Source organism: Mytilus edulis, chromosome 1, assembly GCF_963676685.1.
Source record: "Mytilus edulis chromosome 1, xbMytEdul2.2, whole genome shotgun sequence".
Taxonomy (NCBI): domain Eukaryota; kingdom Metazoa; phylum Mollusca; class Bivalvia; order Mytilida; family Mytilidae; genus Mytilus; species Mytilus edulis.
The window spans coordinates 19,387,933-19,411,175 of NC_092344.1; the positions used below are offsets into that span (position 1 = coordinate 19,387,933).

Below are 23,243 nucleotides of genomic sequence, written 5' to 3' on the forward strand. Positions count from 1 at the left end.
GATGTCACGAGAAAACAATTAAATCATTTATTTATCACAGTTACATTTTTCCTTATTGTCATTCTGTTCGATATAATAAGGAATTCATCAATTTAGGTTAAATCTCTATCTTTAAGTACTTCAACTTAATTTTGATTAACATTTGTTTATATAAAATAAATAAAATGAAATGTTTGGAGCAACAGACTCATAAATTACCTAAAACTAAAACATACCTATCCAAGGTCAACCTTTCATTTTTACAATTTTAAATTTATCAACTGCTTATTTAAGAAATCAAATTATAATTGTTTGCATCTACAGAGCTGTTTAGTGCTCTAGATACATGTTTTGACCATTGGTTTAATACTATTTGCAAACATTAATTAGTGTCCAAATTTAAATGTTTTTCAAACTGTTTACTAGTCTTCAATTCCATGATTTAAATGTACTGCGGTTTTCCAAACTAATAAAGTTGACAGTACTTCCACATCCTTATTATGAACAGAATTTGTAACCGTTTTTTTTTCTTTTGTACTGCTTTATAAAGAGGGTCAAAAACATCATAGACTGTCATGACATTGAATACGCCTTTAGTTACTTGCTTTTAAAACACACAATCAACATCAGTCACCTATTATCATAAATCAAAGAAAAATTGGTCATACAATATGACATAAATCAAACGACACAAATGTCAAAAGACATCTTGGTGTTCGAATACGGTCTTCAAAAACAAATTGTTGCTTTAAAAAATATGTCAAGACGTTGATAGAATCGAGTTGTAACAAAAAACTCTATCAACACCATAATTCCCGAAATGACAAAATTAAAAACAAAAACATGAGTGTATTCGGGCTGATTTGTCATCTCGTTGTGTCATAGAAAGCTTGAAGTTACTCGATATCAACCTCAAAATACTTTGCTTGTTGATATCAAATTATTCTGTGGCATTTATAAAATAGATGGTTGTACTTCAGAGCAGAATTTCAGCACATGCATCACAATCAGTACAGTTATACTCAACACATGATTTGAATTCTAAAAAGAATTACATTTTAGTTCTTCCTCAGCTTCAAAACACATCTTTGCGATTTGATGAGTATTCGAGAAAACTACAAGACGCTATGATACAATATAACAGTATGAACAAAAACCATTTCATGTTAAACTCGTAACTATATAAGTTTTTGATGTAATATCATAATGCTTAAGGCCGAATAATATTTCCACAATAAAGTTAACGGGTTGAAAAAGTTGTTTTACCAATATCACAGTTATTTGGAATTGAAATTATAATCAACGTAAAACTTAATTGAGGAAAAGTAGCGCCGCATGACCAAGGCTAAAAACAAAAAAGGAAAACGTCAAGGCAGAAAGCAACCAACCTAAGAGTAACAGATTCCTAAATTGAGACAGATACATACATAATATTGCACAGGTTTTCATGTTTGTTAACACTCAACCCTCTCTAACTTTATCCAGTATGCATTAGTGCAACCATCGATCAAACATTAAACGGAGCCCTATCGATAAGATCGATACAAATGACACAAGAAAATGACAAATAATTTAAGGTTTACCTTCTTGGAGGGTTTGCTATTAATGATTCAGACAACAGAAATAGGTGTGTTAAATACCATGTTGTAAATAATTCAATGTAGCTTTACGAAAATTCAATGGAGTAGACAACAGTGGATTCGAAATACAGCGGAAGATCTCAAAGGGGTGTCATATCTTTAAAAAAAAAAGAGTTAAATACCGTGTGTTATATTTTAAAACGTATATAGGTAAACAATTTTTCAGGGACAAGTGCATGTGGGTTAAGCGCTTGATTTTGTTTCGTATTGCTCAGTTCTGAAGCTTAGTTTATTTAAACATATATTTTGATTTACAAATGATATCTATAATACTAAAATAACGAGGTCCAATTTGTCAGCCGTCATGGGGTAAAAATGACAAATCAAAGAAATCAACTTTATATATAGCTAATATAGGACAATGATATTAATTAAAATTTACACCACTCCAGACCCTTTTGTTTTCCACATAATTAATATTGCCAATAATTCACAAGTTCCGGGTCGAATCCGATACCGGTACCCATAGTATATTCACCTGTTACCTATTACCTTACCTGTACGTTCCGCATCTGTCAGGCGCACCACCAAACGGTGTATTTAGGATTTTGCTATATACACGGGTCATAATCACAGGGTTGACACTGCTAAATTCAATCATTGTCACATTGTTCCCTATTGTAGTATTTTAATCAGTACTTAAAATCTGCACTTTAGGCGTATAGGTACAGTTTTCAATTTGTAAGTCGGAATTACGTAAAACAGAGTTCAACTTTATTTATAACTCATATAGGACAATTATGTTGATTAAAAATAATTCCATTCCAGGCCCTTTTGTTTTCTAAATAATTAATATTACCAATAATTGTACGTCGACGGGTTCAAACAGAAAGATTTTGAAAGCAGAGAAAACTGTACATCTTATAATCGGCATGACTTTATCAGATGACAATACCAATACTAAAATAAGGTTTACGCATAGTTATATACTTTAATTCAGTCAAGAACCCGCGGTATCACGGGTGTGTTCTAGTACTTATAAAAATGCTGCGTTACTCTACTATCTGTCAAATATGTGCCCATCGATTTAACTCAAATTGTAATATTTGATTTAAAACACACTGCAACCAATGGATGCCAGCTAATATGTATATCGCTTAGTTAGATAGCGAACCCGTCCATTTGAGTTTTTCTAGGTCTGTTGATTTATTCTTATAGGGTGAAAACATTTTTTTTTTACCTGTATTAGAACTAGTTGCTGATCAAATCAGTCAATCAAATGGTTTACCCATATTCAACTATCAATGTAAACACTTGACGGACGCCATGACGAGTTAGTTGAAGTTATGGAATAACCGTTTCACAGATGACATCGGATATGTCACTTTTGTAACTACAATACCCCTCCCTTTATCACGAATGTGACCTACTGAATAAGACTATTTACTGGATTTGTAATAACATAACAACACAACGGATGTTACATGTGGAGCAGGATTTTCTCACCCTTTCGGAGCACATGATACCACCCCCATTTTTGGTGGGGTTCGTGTTGCATAGTCTTTATGTTGTGTCTTCTGTACATTTATCTGTTTGTTTGTCTTTTTATTGTTTAGACATGGTCTTGTCAGTTTATTTTCAATCTATGAGTTTGACTGTCCCTCTGGTATTTTTCGCCCCTCCTTGCTTCTTTTGACAACTGCACGCCCCTTATTCGTGCGTATTCAGTCTCTAGCTTAGGAGTTAAATTGAAAGTTACGTGAATACGGATTCAATGAAGTCGAATTATTTACTTGTATGTGAATTATTCATTAGCGACGTTTCTATTCATATTTTGACAAATTTGAACCAAATTGGCTGCTTAAATCGAATGAATTCTTCACTATTTCATTTTCAATAAATATTTTTTATACCTAATGCCCATTTAAATAAATAAGAAAACAATAATAGCATATTTCGCCCGAAAAATTTGTATAATGATTATTGTGGGATTTCTGTGAATTTAAATAGAACATCAAGTTTAAAATGTTTGAAAAGCAAATAAACATTTTGGTATACTTATTATTTTTTAAAACGGTTTTATATTCCAGCAGATCATCCCTACTATTTCAAAATATAGGATACATAAAGGCAACAGTAGTATACCGCTGTTCGAAATTCATAAATCTATAGAGAAAAAACAAATCCGAGTTACAAACTAAATTCAAATATAAGAGAACTACGACACAACAGAAACACAACATCAAAATGTAACACACACAGAAACGAACTATAATATAAAAATTGCCATTTCCCTGACTTGGTACATGGCATTTTAAGATAAAAAATGGTTGGTTGAACCTGGTTTTGTGGCATGCCAAACCTCCCGCTTTAATTGCAAGGCGATTCCTGAAAAAAACTTCAATTTTTGGAAAGCTTAATCCTGTAGAGGCAAACATTGTTACAGGTCCCATTTATATTGAAACATATATAACTATCGCAAAATTGTTACGTTTCAAACAAGTATGATATATAATTTAGCGAAAGAGGAACAAACAGACAATTGTAAAGTGACAAAACTTGTGAGAGGAAACAAATCGGACTGTCAATTATCAGTCCATTATCTTTTTGTTGTTTTGCAAGTTTTAAATTACATTCGAATTGTACGCTTGAACCAGTTCTGTGTTTAGCACCTATACATAAACTTCCCTTCAAGTATTCAATAGAAGATTATTCTTTTCAATAGTTGTAGCGTTTAAATGTATGTTTTTGAATAATATTTGACAAAAGTATAGATTTTTTTTATTTTATTGTTCTTCAATGAATGCCCTGTTATCTGGTTACATCTGTGATAAGTCAATATATCACAGCTGCATTGATGGCATTTCAAAAATAGTTTTTAAATAAATAAGGCAACACAAACATCTTTGTTAAAAAAATTAAGGCAGCACGGTGACCTGTATTTTTTCACATTTTGTTTTTGTTTTTAATGGATGGTTATCTCCATGTTATCTTATTACATCTCCTCTAACATACTTTAAATTGTAACAATGTATATTAATTCATAAAACTGTTTACAAACCTAGAACAACTATCAATTGTGCACCTGGTGTCGACGTTGAAACAGGGACATTTAATATAAAATAAGTTATTGATGTTAAATGAAAAAATATAGATTCTACCACTGTATCGAGTATGATACGATATTTTTCCACTAGAGACAGTAAAAAATTCAAATTTAAAACGGAAGGCTCGCCAAGAGTTTTAGATATTTAAAATTTAACTGTATATAGTGGATAAATATCGTATTGCACAAGGTTTGATGGTAGAATATGTTTCTCTTATGATATTGAAACGATAGATAGACAAATTCAATCCTTCATTTTGAATCATCTGTAAAAAATGTGTTTCTTTTTTATAACTAATCGATTTTTTTAACCATCAAAACAAAGGCTTCAAGTAATAAATTATATATGTCAATATAATACATAAAGACAACAATTTTATACCACTGTTTATTAAAATGATGCGTAATGATTACCAATGAGACAACTATTATTCAGAGCATTATAAGTCAATGTACGGCCTTCAACAAAGAGTCAATTCCATATCGTGCCTTATCTTTTGCTCTTGTGTACGTTTTCGTTCCGTGTATGCCAAGTTGTTTTTGTTCATATTTCTTTTTGTTCGACTTAAGCAATTTCATTTGATATTTAATAGTGTGTCTTTTAATGTTAAAAAACAGTTGTAAACACGCTACCTTTGTTTACACCAGTCTTAAGTCAGGAACCTGTTGTTCAGTAGTTGTCGTTTGTTGATGTGGTTCAAAGGTGTTTTGTTATATAAATTAGACCGTTTTGTTTCCCGTTTGGATTTTTAACACTGGTCATGTTAAGGGGCCCTTTATATATTGCTGTTCGGATTGAGCCGTATTAGGACCATACTTTGACCTATAATGTTTTAATTTTTCACATTTTGACTTTGAGATTTGTGTTATTGACACATATACCACATCTTTCTATATTTATGATGTGCAATCATTCCCATTACGGTTAGTCAAATTAAGAGCAGTTATTAAGTTGGTGTGATTCTAAAAACTTTACACGAAGTTTTGTAAAGTGGTAAATAATTCATTATTGTTTAAATCTGAAATAATTCCTTTGTTTTATAAGGATATACTATATTTTAAAAATAGTTTAATATATAAAGGCCAATACAATAAAAACGGGCTATCTTAAAGTATTTGACAGTTGATATGAATCTATAAATTATAGATATATTTGGATGATATCAAAATTAAATCATTTGAATATACTGTTTAATTATGATGTCTCATTGTTAACGTACTAATTTGGTAATTCAGTATAGAAACGTTGCTTTACGTTACTCAATCGACAATTTTGTTTCTTCTTCATATGAATATTTTACCTCGATCTTTGGCTTTCATCCTGATTAGAGAAGAACAATCCATTATGTCTAGGTAAAACATTAAGTACAGAGTACATTTTATCAGTAAAGCAAAACTAAGTATGTGAATATTCAAAGAGTTAATACAAACCATTGAAACAATATTTCAACATAATTAAAAAACAAAAAATAATCAAAAAATACACACGTAGAGTCAAAAATCCCTCAATTAAGTTAAGCAGGTACATAAGAATGACATAGTTTGAAAATGGAGGACTACAAACACAACCCTTCATACTCACACTTAATCGATCAATCGGTGTACAGACTTTGTTGTAAAATATCTAAATAAATGTTGATTTTATCCAATAACCTAAAATTGAATTTTAAAACTGTAACCTTTTAAAACCGATCTATGTATAAAGTGTGGTTATGACTGATAATCTATAGACAGGAACTTAAACCGTGTTAGAAATCCTTGACCCATGGTTTTATCAGGCAAGTTTTGTGTCTCCCAATATTCAATCAATACAATAAGAGTTATTTTGGATACCCATGCTGAACCTCCAAACATATCCAAGCGCACCTTTATGCTCGTAAGATATGTATCTATAATTTCCACTTTGTATTTTGTACTTTCAGTGAGTGATTTCTGCAGGTGAAAAATAAATAATTTTTCTGGAAGGAAATAAACTTCAAATCTTCCTAACTAGAGCGACATATTTGTTTATTTACAACTGTACTTTTTTTAAAGGGCAATATTCTGAACGTGGAATTGTCCAATTTCTAACTAAAAACTTCCTTGTTTAGGTTTTGAGTTGTATATTTCTATTTATTTTACAAAGGTTAATTACACTAAATATAACTATGTCGATTTATTGGTCTTTTTTTTAGATTTAAATCTTTTTAAAGATAATACAGTTATTCGGGTGTCACGAACAAATAATATTCACACATTCACAACATGTTTCTTTATTCCTTATCCCAGTCTTATTTACATACAAAAAAATTATCTATCTTTACAAAAATTTAATGTTAAAAAAAAACTCAAAACATTGGTTGGCATGTAAGGAGAACATAATTGGTGCTGTTTACATTTCTATTGATAATATAATAAAGTTTTATTATCATAATTATCAGTTTTTAAATTTATTTATATATAAACGTTAGTTATGAAGATGTACCTTACTGCCGCCTCGTCCTATATATTTTTTCATCGATTACCACAATTATTCCACCATACCATTCACTCATCAGTGCATTAGTTATCATATTGGCACAATGGTCCTATCGATTGACAAAAATATGTGTTATTGTCGTTTTTATCTGTATAAGAATATTTTTTAGTGGATCGAATCAGTCAATCAAATTATTTACCCTTGTTTCACATTCAATGTTGACATTCTTTTCTTTAAAATGACATAACACGCACATTGCATGCGTTATTTGTCTCAAGTTAAGGGGTTAAATTGAAGTTCACATAAATTCGGATTCAAAAAGGTCGATTTATTCACTTGCAAGTGACTAATTCATCATCAATATTTCTCAGGTTAATTTGACAAAATTGAACAATACTGGCTGCTAAAAGCGTATTATTATTTCACTATATCATTATCGTTAATGTTTTAACAAAAACATATCATACTTTTATATATCTCGTATCTAGTGCCCCTTTACAGTTCAGAGGCCGAAACCACATGCGTAATTTTTAGATATGTATGCAGTTTATTTCAAATATTATAAAGTGAATCTATACCTTCAATATAAAAAGGCAATTGAGATCATGAAAAAAATTCACAAAGCTGTCGTAGGACAAAGACATGTCTGATGATTATATTACGACACGTCTTAGTCATAAAAAGTAAAATCCCAAAATTACTGAGCTCCAAGAAAAATTTAAAACGGAAAGAACATAATCAAATGGCAAAATCAGAACTCAGACACATCAAACGAATGAATAGCCACTGTCTTATTCCTCAATTGGTCCAGGCATTTTCTTATGTAGAAAATGGTGAATTGAACCTGGTCTTATAGCTCGTTAAACCTCTCACTTGTAGGACAGTCGCATCAAATTCCATTATATTGACAACGATGCGTAAAAGGGTTTTCTAAGTGATCGTAACTTAGGACATCTCTAAAAAAAAAATGGTCATAAATTTGGTATTAAACAAGAGATTTATTATGATCGATCATCTTAGGTTAGATATACATTTTTTCAAATCGTCTTTTCGGCAGTATTTTTGATCTCATTTAAAAAAATTTGAAAGGTACTGAGTTGTTCTTTTCAGCGGTATCAAAAAGAGTTTGAATTTCAATAGAAAGCTAAATAAATTTAGAGAACAAAAGTGTTTCTCTTTGGTCAAATATTCTAGTGTATGAGTGCGAGTCAGAATTACTCAAAATAATTGAGACAATCAGTGATATCCATATTATATTTATTTTAAGTCAGTTCCATAGGGTACATTTAGGCAGTGTAGTTTTATTTACATTTGCAATATATTCTACGAGATAGTGGTAATTTTTTTTTTTAATCAATTTATACAATCAAACTATATTTTGTATTTAAGGTAGAGGAATTAAAGTTTTAAAACAAAGTTAACACAAAGTCTTTTTTACATAAATAAGGCCGCTAGTTTTCTCTTTTGAATTGATTTACGTTGTCATTTCGGGGCCTTTTATAGCTGACTATGCGGTATGGGTTTTGTTCTTTGTTGAAGGCCGTACGGTGACCTATAGTTGTCTCATTGGCAAACATACCATATCTTCTTTTTTTTATAGAGATGATGAAAAGTTTACTTATACTAACAATACTTGTTGGACCACTTACTTCTGTGTCAGCTGTTGATAGTATAGATGGAAATTTGTTAGCCGAAGAATTGCAAAAGATAAAAAAGGGCATTGGTGTGGATTATTTGCAGGTAATAATTTATTAAACTCTATGAATGTCTGACTAAGTAATTGTTATAACATTTTATTTTCTGCTTGTAATTGTTATGAATGATCATCATACATGATAAAAGTTGTCCTATAATGTGTGTCATGTTATAATATATTATATTTATATATGATAAAAAAAAAAACAATCCGTTTTTCAGCATAAACTTATGGTTTAAATTTCTATTTTGTAATTCAAAATAATCGTCGTCGATATAGGGACATATTTTACTGATTTTGCCATGTCTGTCTTTTGATCATACGTAAAGAGAGAGTAGTACTTGTTCAGGTTCATATGCGTGTAATGTTCAGAAGTGCAATGTTATAGTAACATCAGCGTTTTTTGCGAAGAAATCTTAATAAAACAAATAGTAGTTAGCGTTGTTTATTAAAGTTAGTATTCAATTATACTACATATGGCTGGTCTCTAATTATGAGGTTTAAGTTTTGGTCCGTGTTAAAAGATTAAATAGTTACTTTGAGATTTAAATTGTTATGACTTTTCATATGCGTGTGTTTATGTCCGTGTTAAAAGATTAAATAGTTACTTTGAGATTTAAATTGTTATGACTTTTCATATGCGTGTGTTTATTTTTGAGTTGAATTGAAACGAACCCAATAATTCTCGAACAATGTATAACTGTAATGGAACGATTCAAAAGATTATAAGGGGCCCACTCCAGTCATGATTCAGTGCTTCCTTAGATATAATCAACCCAATTTTTCCCATAAGAAGGGGGCGAGCCCGCCCCAATCCGGGTCCACCCGTAGATCCGCCTACGTATTCATTGTTGACTTGCGAATGCGCAATAATTCAGAACTAATATGCCCTTAACGACATGTTCCTTTTTACAGTTGCAATCTGTTTTAAAATCGTGTCAACACCGCGGATTTCAACATTTATGTATTTTTTCTTCCAGCTGAGGGACAATGTTGATGTCTGTCAGAAACTAATTACTAAATAAATGTTTTGGGTTTTTTTTATGTAGGAAGAATTTGATAAAATTCCTTACGTACAAATACCAGGCACTGGAAATGAAACATTACAAAGAGTAAGTTATAACGAATAAGTTGTGTGGATCCCAAATATAAAGTAAATCAAATGTATTTCTGATTTCTGAGAATTATAATTTGGCATTTGGATAAGTGATCATATGTATGTTGTGTGGATCCCAAATATAAAATAAATTGCTTTCACATATTTATGAGGGACTTCGTTTCAAATATGCTTGTGTATTTCTTATTTCTAAACATTCCAATAACAATTTGGCATCCGGATAACAAAGAAGTACTAAATATGTTCAAAAAGACACAATTAGAATGAGAAAATAAGTACTTCAACATCAGTTTTAAAGTTGGAAGACACAAATAAACATTCGAACACATTAGTATAAGACAAACTTATAATACCATCGCATATTACCAGAAACAACGAAAAATAAACAAAAGTTTATAAAACACAACGCAAACTTTTTTCGGTTATTTTTATTGCAGTTGAAGTTTGAAACATTATCAAAAGAACAACAATTAGACAACACTGATCAAAAAGATAATGTTTGGTGTATAACCTTTATCAATGCTATTCCTAGTTAACATATACTTATAATTCTATACTCAACATAACTTTTAAGGAGAGTATTTGTAAAAGTATGTCGTGTTCAAAATACTATGTGATGCATTACACACATTCATACGGATCATTTTCTCTGTTTTAGATACAAACCAATTTAAATACTGCATTGACCAACTTGAATAAGGTTTTAGATAGCGTGAAAGCAAAAATAGTGTCAGTTAATCAAGACAGTTCTTCAACGAATCTTCCAAACTGTTGTGATTTATCGGACAACCAACTAACGTACGCACTAGAATTTCAGAAAAAGGTAAGACAAAAAGAATAACTATATTCAGAAAAATAAAAAAAAATCTGTTAATAAATATATATTTGATCACATTTTATAAAACGAGGGCGACTGTAGTTTTCCGATGTTCAAATTACGAAAATATATAAGACAATTGAGGAAATTCCATGGATCCATTAATCCAAAAGGACTGGGACTTGGTACGTTGATATGGTTATCGTCGTCGGCTACACATGCATAACCAGCTATGTAAATTCACCTTCATTCAAAATGTTACAATTGATAATTGGTCTGTAAAATTAGATAGAGGTCTTTGTTTAGACCAAGCGACAGTGTATAAATTCAGAGATAGAACAAACAGTAAGTAGATTGGATTAAATATTTTTCAATTTCTATAACCAAGTACATTGACAATAAATCTTCATTTTGCAGGTTATGTTCAATGAAGTTTTGGTTTGCTTCTGGTATTCTGTAAAACGTTTTAACTTATGCTTAGTGTGTGACTCACAGCAAAATAAAAATCTGATATGCTAAGAAATATGAGACTAGAAGGTATTGAAAAAAAAGGAAACAAAATAACCCTTGTATAGATTATAACCACGAATAAAAGAAATAATGTTTATAAACTCTTATTGGTGTTTTATAGATGCATTATTTAAAAGGCCATATATTTAATTTGAAATGTCGTTCGGGTTAAATTTCCCCCGCAGCTGTCATAGCTGCGGTAAGAGATATCCCTTCTTGTTTCCAGTTGCAGAGGTAAGCAGGTATGAGTTTATATATTTCATATTTTCGAACTATTTCGATCTGAGTGTCACTGACTAGTCTTATGGAGACGAAACGCGCGTCTGGCGTATCAATTTATAAGTCTGGTACCTTTGATAACTATTATTTCTTTCAGGTAGACTTTAGTCGAGCATGTGTAACCACTTCCCCAATCAAAACAGATAACCTAAATTATCCGACCGATTTGATAAAAGATATAATGAAGAAGGCTTACCAAGATAACAAGAATGTATTGTGGCAGCATTACAGTACGAGAGAGGGTGTATTTGTTCTATACCCTGCTACGAAGTTGGATAACTGTCAGAACTTTGATCCAAGATTTACGTGAGAGTATTTTTGAAATACCTTGCATTGCTGCACTTGTTCTTCTATAATATTGATTAATCATCTTAAATTAGGAGATACACAAACGGCCTTTTTGTTCACTAACACTATTATTTGCGGTGATTCGCATAAAAAACAAAGTCTTCCAATCCCTTTCAAATGTTTATATAGTTACGTGTCAAATCCAGGATCATAACAAAAGCGCTTATAATATCAGATAAAATTTAGTGGATATATATGATCTATAAACAGTAAGTAGCTTATTTGCTACGTTTAAAGGATGTCTTTTAAAAAAATCGGCATTCAAATAAGGACCAGCTGTGCACCTCTTCTTTCGCAAATACTCATTTATTCTCAGGAGGTACATTATACGGGAGTTCCTAAGAATGAACTAAATAATGCTACACAACAATCCCTTAGTTTCATATTCCGCTTTAAAGATGATATTCCGTCATTAGATAATGTAAAGTTTGATAACTATATTGAGCGTTTTTATCAAACTGAATGTGAAGTTAAAACAAGTTACTATTCAAACTGCCTTATGTTAATATTTTTATATAAATAAGGCCGTTAGTTTTCTCGTTTCAAATGTTTTACATTGTCATGTCGGGGCCTTTTATAGCTGACTATGCGGTATGGGTTGTGCTCATTGTTGAAGGCCGTACAGTGACCTATACTTGTTAATTTCTGTGTCATTTTGGTCTCTTGTGGAGAATTGTCTCATTGGCAATCATACCACATCTTCTTTTTTATATTATATCTTGACTTACATCTAAAAAATGACAGTAAGGGTCGGTTTCAATCTAGAAATTACGACAATTTTAAACTGTACATTTCTATGAAGCAACATTCCAGCATATAGAGTATATATCATTTACAAGTCAATAATATATTCAATGCATGAATATTTCCTTTTTTCAGGACTCCATATGCTTCAACAGCTTCTCCTTCGGATAAAGATGTCGTTGTTGTAATTGATACAAGTGCGTCAATGAGACAATCATCTGCAGTCACACCAAAAACAAAAATTGTCATTGCTAAAGAAGCGGCAAATAATGTCATTCAAACACTAAAGCCTAATGATAGGGTAAGTTGTAATTTATGATCATGAACGACAGACATTTAAAATCATAGTACTGTCATTCATGAAACAAATCGACAAGAATGTATTTGAGAATGTAAACGTTGAATGTGTTAAAGAGACAGCTACCCGACCAAAGAGTAGAAGGCCACCAATCAGGCTTCAACAAAGCAAAAAAGTCCTGCAGCAGTAGGCGGGCTTCAGCTGGCTCCTAAAAATTGTATACTAGTTCATTGAAAATGGACGTTTAACTCCGTAACATATTTATTACCCAACATTTAATAAAACATACAAGACTTACAAATGTTAACGTTTGACATTTTGTATTCTTTAAATATTGGGCTTTTTCAAATGATTATATTTCACCAGTAATCACTACATTCTACATGTATTGTATTGTATATCTGTTCACAGGTTGGACTGGTAACTTTTAACCAAGATGCATTCTCGCCTTTCGGAAATTCATATCATTCATGTTATCAAAGTGAGCTGTCATTCGCTACAAAGGAAAATACAGACAAGCTTAAGGATTATGTCTTTTCCATAGACACTGGAAATACAGTTTCCAACTTTCAAAAGGCTTTAGTTGCTGCGTTTAGTTTTTTCAATTCCTCAGATGAAGTTATTAAAGTTCAAAATAGAGGTAACGTTTCAAACAAGTTCAAGAAAAATTAAGTCAACGAAATTGTACATAAGTGCATAATAATTGCAGTCAAGTCCAGAGTGGTCTAGTATTTTAGACCTTCTAATTTACTTTCAAAGTTCAAATGAGATGAATGTAAGCAATGACAGGCAACCATAAGGCCTTTAACATGAGAAAAAATTCCACACTCTATAGTCAGCTTTAAAGGGCCTCTACATAACAATATGAAATTCAATTGAAAAAAACTAAGGCTAATTCATAAGAATACAATTTACGAATAACAAATTCGCATACATCAACCAGCGACAACCACTTACCTACATGCTTTAGACTTGGCAGAGATACATAAATAATAGAGGCGGGTTGAACAGCTTTGAAGGCGTGTGTTTTCACATAACTGGATACAATAGTGTAACGGCAGAGCAAAATAATTGATTGTTGGTCATTTGTTAGTTGCTAAACGTCCAATGGCAAATATTTCATGCATATTTACGACGAAAAAATATTTTAATAATACATACAATATGTAAATTTTCTGAGTCAGGGTCTAAGGATTAAGAAGAGTAAATCTCTTTTAACATGTATAAAATACAACCAATTACAAAACTTACCACACGTTATGAGAATGTATGGGTAAATGAGAATAACTGACATAATTGAACTATATGGTTGAGTCAAATATAGTTGAGATTGATATGTCATTATATATTTTAGATCAAGTAATTCTTTTCATCACCGACGGAAAATCAACAGCCGGCAGTGATCCTGTACAAGTAATAAGCACTGAAAATGCAAAACTTCAAAATAAGATTTCTATATTTACTTACCTGATTGGACAAGGTATATTTTTATTGATATCAAGGCTTATTAATACATATTCAGCCTTATGCGGGGGAAACATTTTTTTAAATAATTGAGGAAAAACTTGTGAATGAACTTTAGTTTGAAACGATCGTTTTAATATTCACACAATCTGCAAAGTCTAACAAATAAACTATTTACTGATGTTCAGTCATTTAGTAGAGGGTTGGTCCAGTAAGATCCCTTTTTGGCCCCAAAATATAGCAGTTTTAAAAAATTGTTAAAATGTAAACTTTTACTTATTTATTGGAAAGTAGAATGCCTCTGCTACATAAATATAGGCTGTGTTTGACAGTACAGTGCAAACAAATCGGGTACTGGGTTCATTAAGTCATTCTAAATTACTGAAATCTTCACAATTTAGCATTTTAGTTGAATTTTAGACTTAAATGAAAGTGGCCGCATGTGTGTTCATTCTTGATATTGAAATGTAGGTTGTATTTGGTGATAATACACAACATATTTAAAGGTTGAGGATAAACACGGATGCGGCCACTTTCATTTTTGACAAAAACCATCTGAAAGGTGACGTTCTTTGACATATTTGATGATTTTGCATATTTAAGCTTGAATCGGAGCGTTTTTAATGACTAAATCAGTTAAAATCTATCACATAAACTAGTTGATTCAACTGAAATAGACACTTAAGTGTTAAAAAGTGTCCAAAATCTTTCGTCTTTTTACAGGACATACTCCTTTGCAGTCTTATCCACTGCTGTAACTTCAATGCTCTTCATACTATTCGTTTGCAATTAATTAAGAACTGTTCAGTAGCTTTTCATATAATTCGGTATCGCGTTGATGCTTACAGATAAACAACAGCTACTGAACAGTCTGAACATAGACTGAACTGATAGATTACGATTAGGTTAAGACACATCAAACAAAACAAAAAAACCATCATAATAAAAAAAGAGCAAACATTATCTTTTTAGAATTTACTACCTAACATATAGGTCAGTATCATATATGGGTATTTTTCTATATGATAACACATATTGACGACTTCTTGTAAGGATATATTACAAACACTATTTTAGCTTCACCCTTGAAAACGTCCTATTTTTCAATAATAACTAGGGATGTAAAAAATAACTCGAGTATTAGTGTATCCTTCGTTAGTACCGAGTATCGATACCAGTAACTCTAGAAATCATCACTGTATAAATGTTCCGATCTTTATCGTGAGCTAATAAGAACAATACATTTTTTCTGTGTCCCAAAGAACAATACATTTTTTCTGTGTCCCAACGTACGAATGATATGTCTCTGTGATCTATGATGATTAGGTATCGGAATATTCATCTCATATGTTAATATGGATTCAGTTCTATTACCTATTATGATGTTTTGCCCGAGTCTAAATTCCCATGGCTGGTGATGCATGTATGACAGGAGACAGTTACCTTTAAACGTATTTGGTCTCGTTCACCTCAGAGTTGTTGCTATTTCCAAGGTTTTTATTCGAATTTTTAATATGAGATTTAAACATTTTTAATCTTCTTTTGCATCAAATTTTTAACATTCCTTAATGGTTTACAATAAAAAAAAAAAAACATTTTTTTTGTAAAAGAGGAGAGGCATACACAAATTTAATACAATATCTACGACACAATCATAAACACAATTACTTATTGTTTAATGTTACCTTACTGACAACTATTGTATAACATAACCACAAATGCACTTATCAATAATCAGAATGTGTGTACTACATACACATAGATAAACATAGATAAATAAACAAATAGATTCAAAAATCTTAGTTTACATTACTTCTTTTGAACAAACTCAAACTGACTGTTGAATTGCAAATTTAACCTTTTTTGCATAATATGATTATATATCTGTTTTGTTTTGTTTCTATTGAAATGTTTTTGCTTGCGACTTTTAAATTTTCATATAATTTTTGCGTACCGGGGATATGTCGTGTTTTTTTTTAAAGTTGTTTTTATATATAAAAAAAAACAAAAAAAAACAATCTTAATGCTATGTGTATTTCGAAAAACGACAAAAAGACAAACAACAGTACACAAAACACAAAATTGAAAATACAGCTGAGCAACAAGAATCCCATCAAAAACAAGGAATGATCGCAGGTGCTCCAGAATGGTAAGCAGATCCTGCTCTGCCATAGCACCCGTCGTGATGCTTAAGTGGTTATTAAGTGTAATTTGAGTGTGTCGAAATTGAGGTAAAAATGGACAGAATTAATGATGCAATAGTTAGAAAATATGAGTCCTTATCTGTGAAACAGATATCTAATAACTGTCCAACAACTTGATGGTTTTGTAGATTTTAGAATTTTTGAAGGGAAGTTTCATCTTGACTATTTGGAACTCTTGGATCAATAGCTTTCTTGTAAGGGACAGTCCGCTAAAAAGGGAAACATGAGGTTTTGGAATATCGTTGAATAGTTATCACAGGTACCAGGATTATAATTAAGTACGCCAGACGCGCGTTTCGTCTACATAAGACTCCTCAGTGACACTCAGTTTGTATAAACAGAGATATATATACTCAATATGAAGGTGCTGCTGGAATGTCCCTATATAGAAAATGAAAACTTCACAATTATGAAGCTGAAATCATCTCTTCTGTCGTAAGGTTTAGTTTTCATTGTCAATTCCTAGATGTAGGTCGAGATATAACCGGACAAGTATGATCAATATAAAATAATATAAATCAATGCTTAATAAGCCAAACGGGATAGGTTTCAGTTTACATAGTATCACCTTTGACTAAATTATGGTCTTTTGTAATGGTCGATGTATTGCTTTTTCAGGCAATTAATTATGTAAAGTTTTGCAAATTTATTTATAGTGCTGCATAGACTATATTTCAAGCCAGATTATAACAATTAAGCATCTTTCTTTCAGATGAACAAGCCAAAACTCAGTTACGAAATATGTCAAATCAGACCTTACATAATTCGTCCTATGGACCAAAGCAAGTATGTACTTTAACATTTGATGTTATCAAGGAGAGAATACGGAATAAACATTAATAGGCAAAAACACAACCAGCACCTGAATAGGTGTCTGATTTGTAAATTAACCGATTGTGTCTAATTCCTACCGTGACATTTGACATACCGAGTCCAGATTCATTTTATCTTTTTGACGCTAGTCATCTCGCTCCATACAAACTTCTTACGATTCTCTCAGCTTCTATTTTTGTTAGTTATTCAAAATCGGTTCTCGAATTGAAAGACCGATAAACAACTATTGCACGAAAACGCCTTCATTTATATAACGTTATTGATGTGCTCGTTATCGCATAGCTGTATCTACAACAATATACTGCACGAAACACAGACGAGGATCCGGTCTTTTTAGTTCTAATAGATATTTTAAAACTGTACATATTGAGACCCCAAAAAATTAAGAAAACAACACTTTAATAGATTTAAAATTATGTTAACAACTTAAGTATTATATTATAAAATGTTATAAAAACTTTTTACAAGAACGAAAGGATCCGATAACTGCTACAAAATAATGTGACATTATAGGTCCACATTGTGTCTTTGATAATAAGGGATCTTTTCATGGGTATCTTTCCATGCTTGATATATTTTTATATTGATGGAATTACATATTGAATGAAAGGGCCAACCTTTAAAAAAAATCGACTTAAATTTAATGTATCAGCGATACTCGTCATCTCTCATTGACTTATCTAGATAATGACTTCCATCTTAATTTCTCTCCAATAAATCGTGATTTTTTTACATTATTTGTTATCAGTATTTTCTTGTTTTAAGAATATCGTCATTACGGATTTCGGGGTTGTGCGGGGACAAATCCCTTATATTAGTTGATATTGATTTTTTGTGTTGGTTGGGGATATCATTATGATGTCCAGCAATACCATAAATTTACTTTCAAGAACTTGAACTAATCTAGTTTAGAATTGGATGTTAGATCAAACTATTCTTTATATGATAAAATGTAAACAAATATTTCCTCAATAGTCACAATTGTCAATACAAAGTGTAGTCAATACAAATCTTGTATATGGACAAACTTGTAAAAGTGCCGTTTTATACGTATAGTACAATGTATATATTCCAGAGTACGGCAAATATCTACCATCCCTTTTCCTCCCTTTTAATATGTTTTTGCTCTCCTAAAAACATGAATGCAATATATAAATAACGAGCAAAAATGAAATAAAATTTTTAAAGGGTTGAAAATTATTCAATTTAATCGTTTGAAATTAATGCAATCTGTAAATAGCTATCAAAGGTACCAGAACTTCAATTTAGTACGCAGTACGCGTGTTTCGTCTACATAAGACTCATCAGGGACGCTCAGATCAAAATAGATATTAAGCCAAACAAGTTCGAAGTTGAACAGCATTGAAGACTCAAAATTCCAAAAAGTTGTGCCAATTACGCCTAAGGTAAACTATTCCTGGGATAAGAAAATCCGTATTTTTTCGAAAAATTCAACGTTTTATCACAGGAAATTTATAAGAATGACCATATAATTGATATTCATGTCAACACCGAAGTGCTGACTACTAGGCTGGTGATACCCTCGGGGACGAAACGTCCACCAGCAGTGGCATCGACCCAGTGGTGTAAATAGCTTTCAAAGGTACCAAGATTTTAATTAAGTACGCCAGACGCGCGTTTCGTCTATATAAGACCCATCAGTGACGCTCAGATCAAAATAGTTATAAAACCAAATAAGTACGAAGTTGAAGAGCATTGAGGACTCAAAATTCCAAAAAGTTGTGCGAATACGCCTAATGTAATCTATTCCTGGGATGAGAAAATCCTTAGTTTTTCGAAAATATCAAAGTTTTATCACAGGAAATTTATAAGAATGACAATATAATTGATATTCATGTCAACACCGAAGTGATGACTACTGGGCTGGTGATACCCTCGGGGACGAAACGTCCACCAGCAGGTTATAAACTGTATTACAAATAAAAATATGTCATCATAAAAAGTCCAACGACACAACATTAATTGCAAGGGAAATCAAATTACCTGAAGATTAAAGTAAATATAACGTGTCTAATAGTATTTAATTTATCAAAAATTTGCTTTAAATTATCCATTTGTTTTAGATTGGACATTTCGAATACTTTGCTTTTACTGAATCCAAACAGAAGTTACTTTCTGTCAAATTGGCAACCTTTTATGAACATTTGACTTCTAGTGGTCAGACTGATCAGTCAACCTTTACATCACCATATGTTGATCCCTTTTCAGAAATTGGTATGTACTAATGATAATGTAAAATATGTGATTTTTTATATACTCTTTAGGGTAATGTATATGTAATCCAGCCATGTTTCTCATTTTTAAGAAATGTTGTTTGTATTAGGAATATCTAAAACAAAATATATATGGCATTTAAACTTCCAGTGATACAACTATTGTTATGAGATAGGCATTTTACAGTATTCAAAAAAATACAAAAATATGTAAATTACAAAAAGCTACAAAATGTGATTTCTTATTACTTTATATTGCGATTTCTCGAAAATCTGCAAATCTGAAAAATCAAGAAAAAAACAGAAGTAGGGTTACAGTAAGTGTAAGGATTAACTAAAAACAAAATCATGTGGAAAGATTTTCGTTCGACATATCAAAATTTACAGTGAACATTTAATTAAAAATAACAATGAGTCATTCAATAATATACAAAGGGGGTGTATACAAGAATAAAGGAAGAAGGTCTATGGTTATTGTGAGGTCGGAAAATCAATGCTTAAAGGAATTCCGAGTGTGTTAATTTGTTCATCTATCACTCATCATAATTTTTTTACTGAATACTTTAAGCGGGGGTATCATTCGTGAGCAATGACTCGTGGTTCAACACTTCGTCCATATTGTATCATAATCTTTTACATAGTATATAGTTTCTATTATTGTCCAAATGCCTCCAATTTGATGAATGATCAAACATGTCTTATAATCGGACAAACAAGTATTGGGTCATATATTTATCCATCCAGTAGTCGGAGAAATGATTTTGAGACTACAAAGATTAAAATAATGTAATTTTGAATAGTCAGAAAATCCTATCACTAAGTTTGTGTTTGATTCAATGGATCAGAAGACGTAGGGGTTGATCACATTGTAGAACACGAGTTTTTCTGTTAATGTATATACAACATCATGCACACAACAGTCGATTTATTTTACTAAAATTTCATAAAAATTACCTGTAAAAATGTGCCATCACATTATTTTTGGGGTTTGTTTTTTTACTTTTTTAAGTCCGCGCTTGGACGTATATTGTACTTTATTCATCTATTTATTTTCTTTGCGTAGGTATAACAAAAACCTGTCGCAATATTTATTTTGATTTTCATCAAGGCTTGGTTTCTGTTCTGGACGTTTGCCTTGCATATCGTCGAATGTATATAGTATTTTAATGGTAAAATATTTTTAAAGATCCAAAAAACACTCAAGATGATCGTTTAGATCATGACTATACAATTCATTTAAACTGAATTTAAGAAAAAATATAAAGCCTATAAATTTAGTAACCAGTCATCATCTTATAATAATTGAGATGTTTCATTCATAAATATCTATTTAAAGTCTCATGAGCCAGTGCTTGTGCGGGAAAATTTCAGATATTTTTTTATTAATGATATTTGAGCCGAAAGGTTCCATGTTGCATAATGAAAAATTATAAAATAATATCATCCTTTTTTCAATTTCGATTTATACTCGTTTTAGGATTGATTACATCTCTCTGTCGTACTGTCAAAGTTGCTGCGGGGTTTCATGGAGTAATGTGTACTGATGTAAAAATCAGTGAACTGTTGACTGAGATAGAATATTTCTCCGAAGAAGAATACTCCTATGGATTTATGATAGATGGAACTGGCAGAGTCTTGATGCACCCATTGTTACCCAATGCGGCTTTTGTTAAATCTTCTGAAGATCCGGTATTAGTTGATATTAGTGTTCTTGAACGTGCACAAGAAGCACGTTCCGTTATTGAATCCATGAAAAGGTATACACTTATAGTATTTATTATGTCAATGATTGGTGTTTTGATCTCAATAATAGTTATAACATATTCATAGCTAAAATATACTCTTTCGAAGTCGATGACACAATTAATATGTAGCACTTCCAATGGTGTCCATCCTCCCAAACGTGCCTTTTCCCTCAAACGTGTTTTATTTATTCTTTTACCTGTGTCAAAGAGGGACGTAATATACCAGAGGAACAGTCAAACTCATAAATCGAAAATAAACTGACAACACCATGGCTAAAAATGAAAAGGACAAACAGACAAACAATAGTACACATGACACAACACAGAAAACTAAAGAATAAACAACCAGAAAATAGGAGTGATATCAGGTGCTCCGGAAGGGTAAGCAGATCATGCTCCACATGTTGCATCCGTCGTGTTGCTTATGAGATAACAAATCCGGTTAATAGTCTAATCCGGTAGGTCACATTCATGAAAGGGAAGGGATTTGTAGTTACGACGTAAAGAACATATCTGATATCATTTATGAAACGGTTATTCCATAACGGTCAACCAACTCGTGATGGCGTCCGTAAAATTTACGAAGTGATGATTTCAACTTCACCATTTGGAACTCCTGATTTAATAGCTTCCTGTGAGCAACAACCCTCAAGAAAATCATGATAGGAAATGCAAGCACGGGAATATCATATCAATTGGGAGATATATACACCGTCTTAGGTGCTGCTGGAATGTTGCTACTTAGAAATGGAAAGTTCACAATTGGAAAGCTGAAATTATCTCTTTTGTAGTAAAGTTTTGTTTTCAATCGACCCTCATTGTCAATTTATAGATGAAAGTCAAGATATGAGGCCGACTTAACTGTATATGTTGTATCCTTTATCTCTAGTTCAATGGGATAGATGCGTTCAACATAGTCACCAAATGCTGAAGTATTTAGTGAAAGAACATCATCTATATAGAGGAAAGTAGTGTTAAAGGATATTGCTAACTTCTTATCTTTCTTCCTGAGAAGTTCCTGTATGAAGTCAGCCTCAGAATAATAAATAAACAAGTCGGCAAGAAGAAGGCATAATTCGTTCCCATTGGAATGCCGATAGTCTGTTGAAAAATACGTCCTCCGAATGTAATAAATATGTTGTCAATCAAGAAATCAAGCTTCTACATAATGTCAGTTTCAGAGAATTTATTGTTTGAATCAGAGTGATCATTTACAAAGTAGGATTTATCCCCTCCTAAGACAAGATACTTGTATCTTCGTTGGCCATTCTTTTTTTTATGAAACAATGCAAAACCAACTCTTTCAATTTGGAATGTGGAATACTTGTGTGAAGTGTAGAAAAGTCAAATGTTTTAATACTATTACCAGATGAAAGAGAGTTAGATTGTATGTACTCTAAAAGATCTTTGGAATTTTTAAATATCCACATCTGATTCACGCCACCTCTAGAATAGGCAGTTGCACAGTAACTTTGAAGCCCGTCTTTGATTGCTGATAAAATAGATGTTAATAATTTAGAAAGAGGTTTCGTGGAGCACTTGGAAGACCCAGCAATATACCGTTATTTGTAAGAACACCTAGTATGCAGTTTAGGTATCCATTATTCCACTTGGCGGCATTTTGTTCATGTTTATGGTTGACTTTTGAAATGACTTAACATCTCACAGCGGTAGATATTGTTGCCTTTATTTATCCACCCCTTATTTTATTGAGTTTTGTATTTGCATTGTGTCATGGATCAATTTTATCCGTTCAGTTTATGTTGACTTGTGTTAATATGTCTTTGATTGAGTTAAGCCATTGCAATTGATATTTTATAGTGTGTCATT

The 23,243-nt window shown here is 31.7% G+C and overlaps 1 protein-coding gene across 1 annotated transcript in view; it reads left to right on the forward strand.

The window, feature by feature from the left end:
* Window positions 1-23,243, forward strand: part of LOC139527009 (VWFA and cache domain-containing protein 1-like) — a 56,046-nt gene that overhangs the window by 7,971 nt on the left and 24,832 nt on the right. The window contains exons 2-11 of the mRNA XM_071322240.1: window positions 8,724-8,863; window positions 9,869-9,931; window positions 10,595-10,759; window positions 11,640-11,848; window positions 12,770-12,935; window positions 13,344-13,572; window positions 14,287-14,412; window positions 17,313-17,386; window positions 19,519-19,669; window positions 21,146-21,425. Of these exons, the coding sequence (XP_071178341.1) occupies window positions 8,726-8,863; window positions 9,869-9,931; window positions 10,595-10,759; window positions 11,640-11,848; window positions 12,770-12,935; window positions 13,344-13,572; window positions 14,287-14,412; window positions 17,313-17,386; window positions 19,519-19,669; window positions 21,146-21,425 (1,601 nt within the window). The 5' untranslated portion in view covers window positions 8,724-8,725. The remainder of the gene's footprint in view (window positions 1-8,723; window positions 8,864-9,868; window positions 9,932-10,594; window positions 10,760-11,639; window positions 11,849-12,769; window positions 12,936-13,343; window positions 13,573-14,286; window positions 14,413-17,312; window positions 17,387-19,518; window positions 19,670-21,145; window positions 21,426-23,243) is intronic.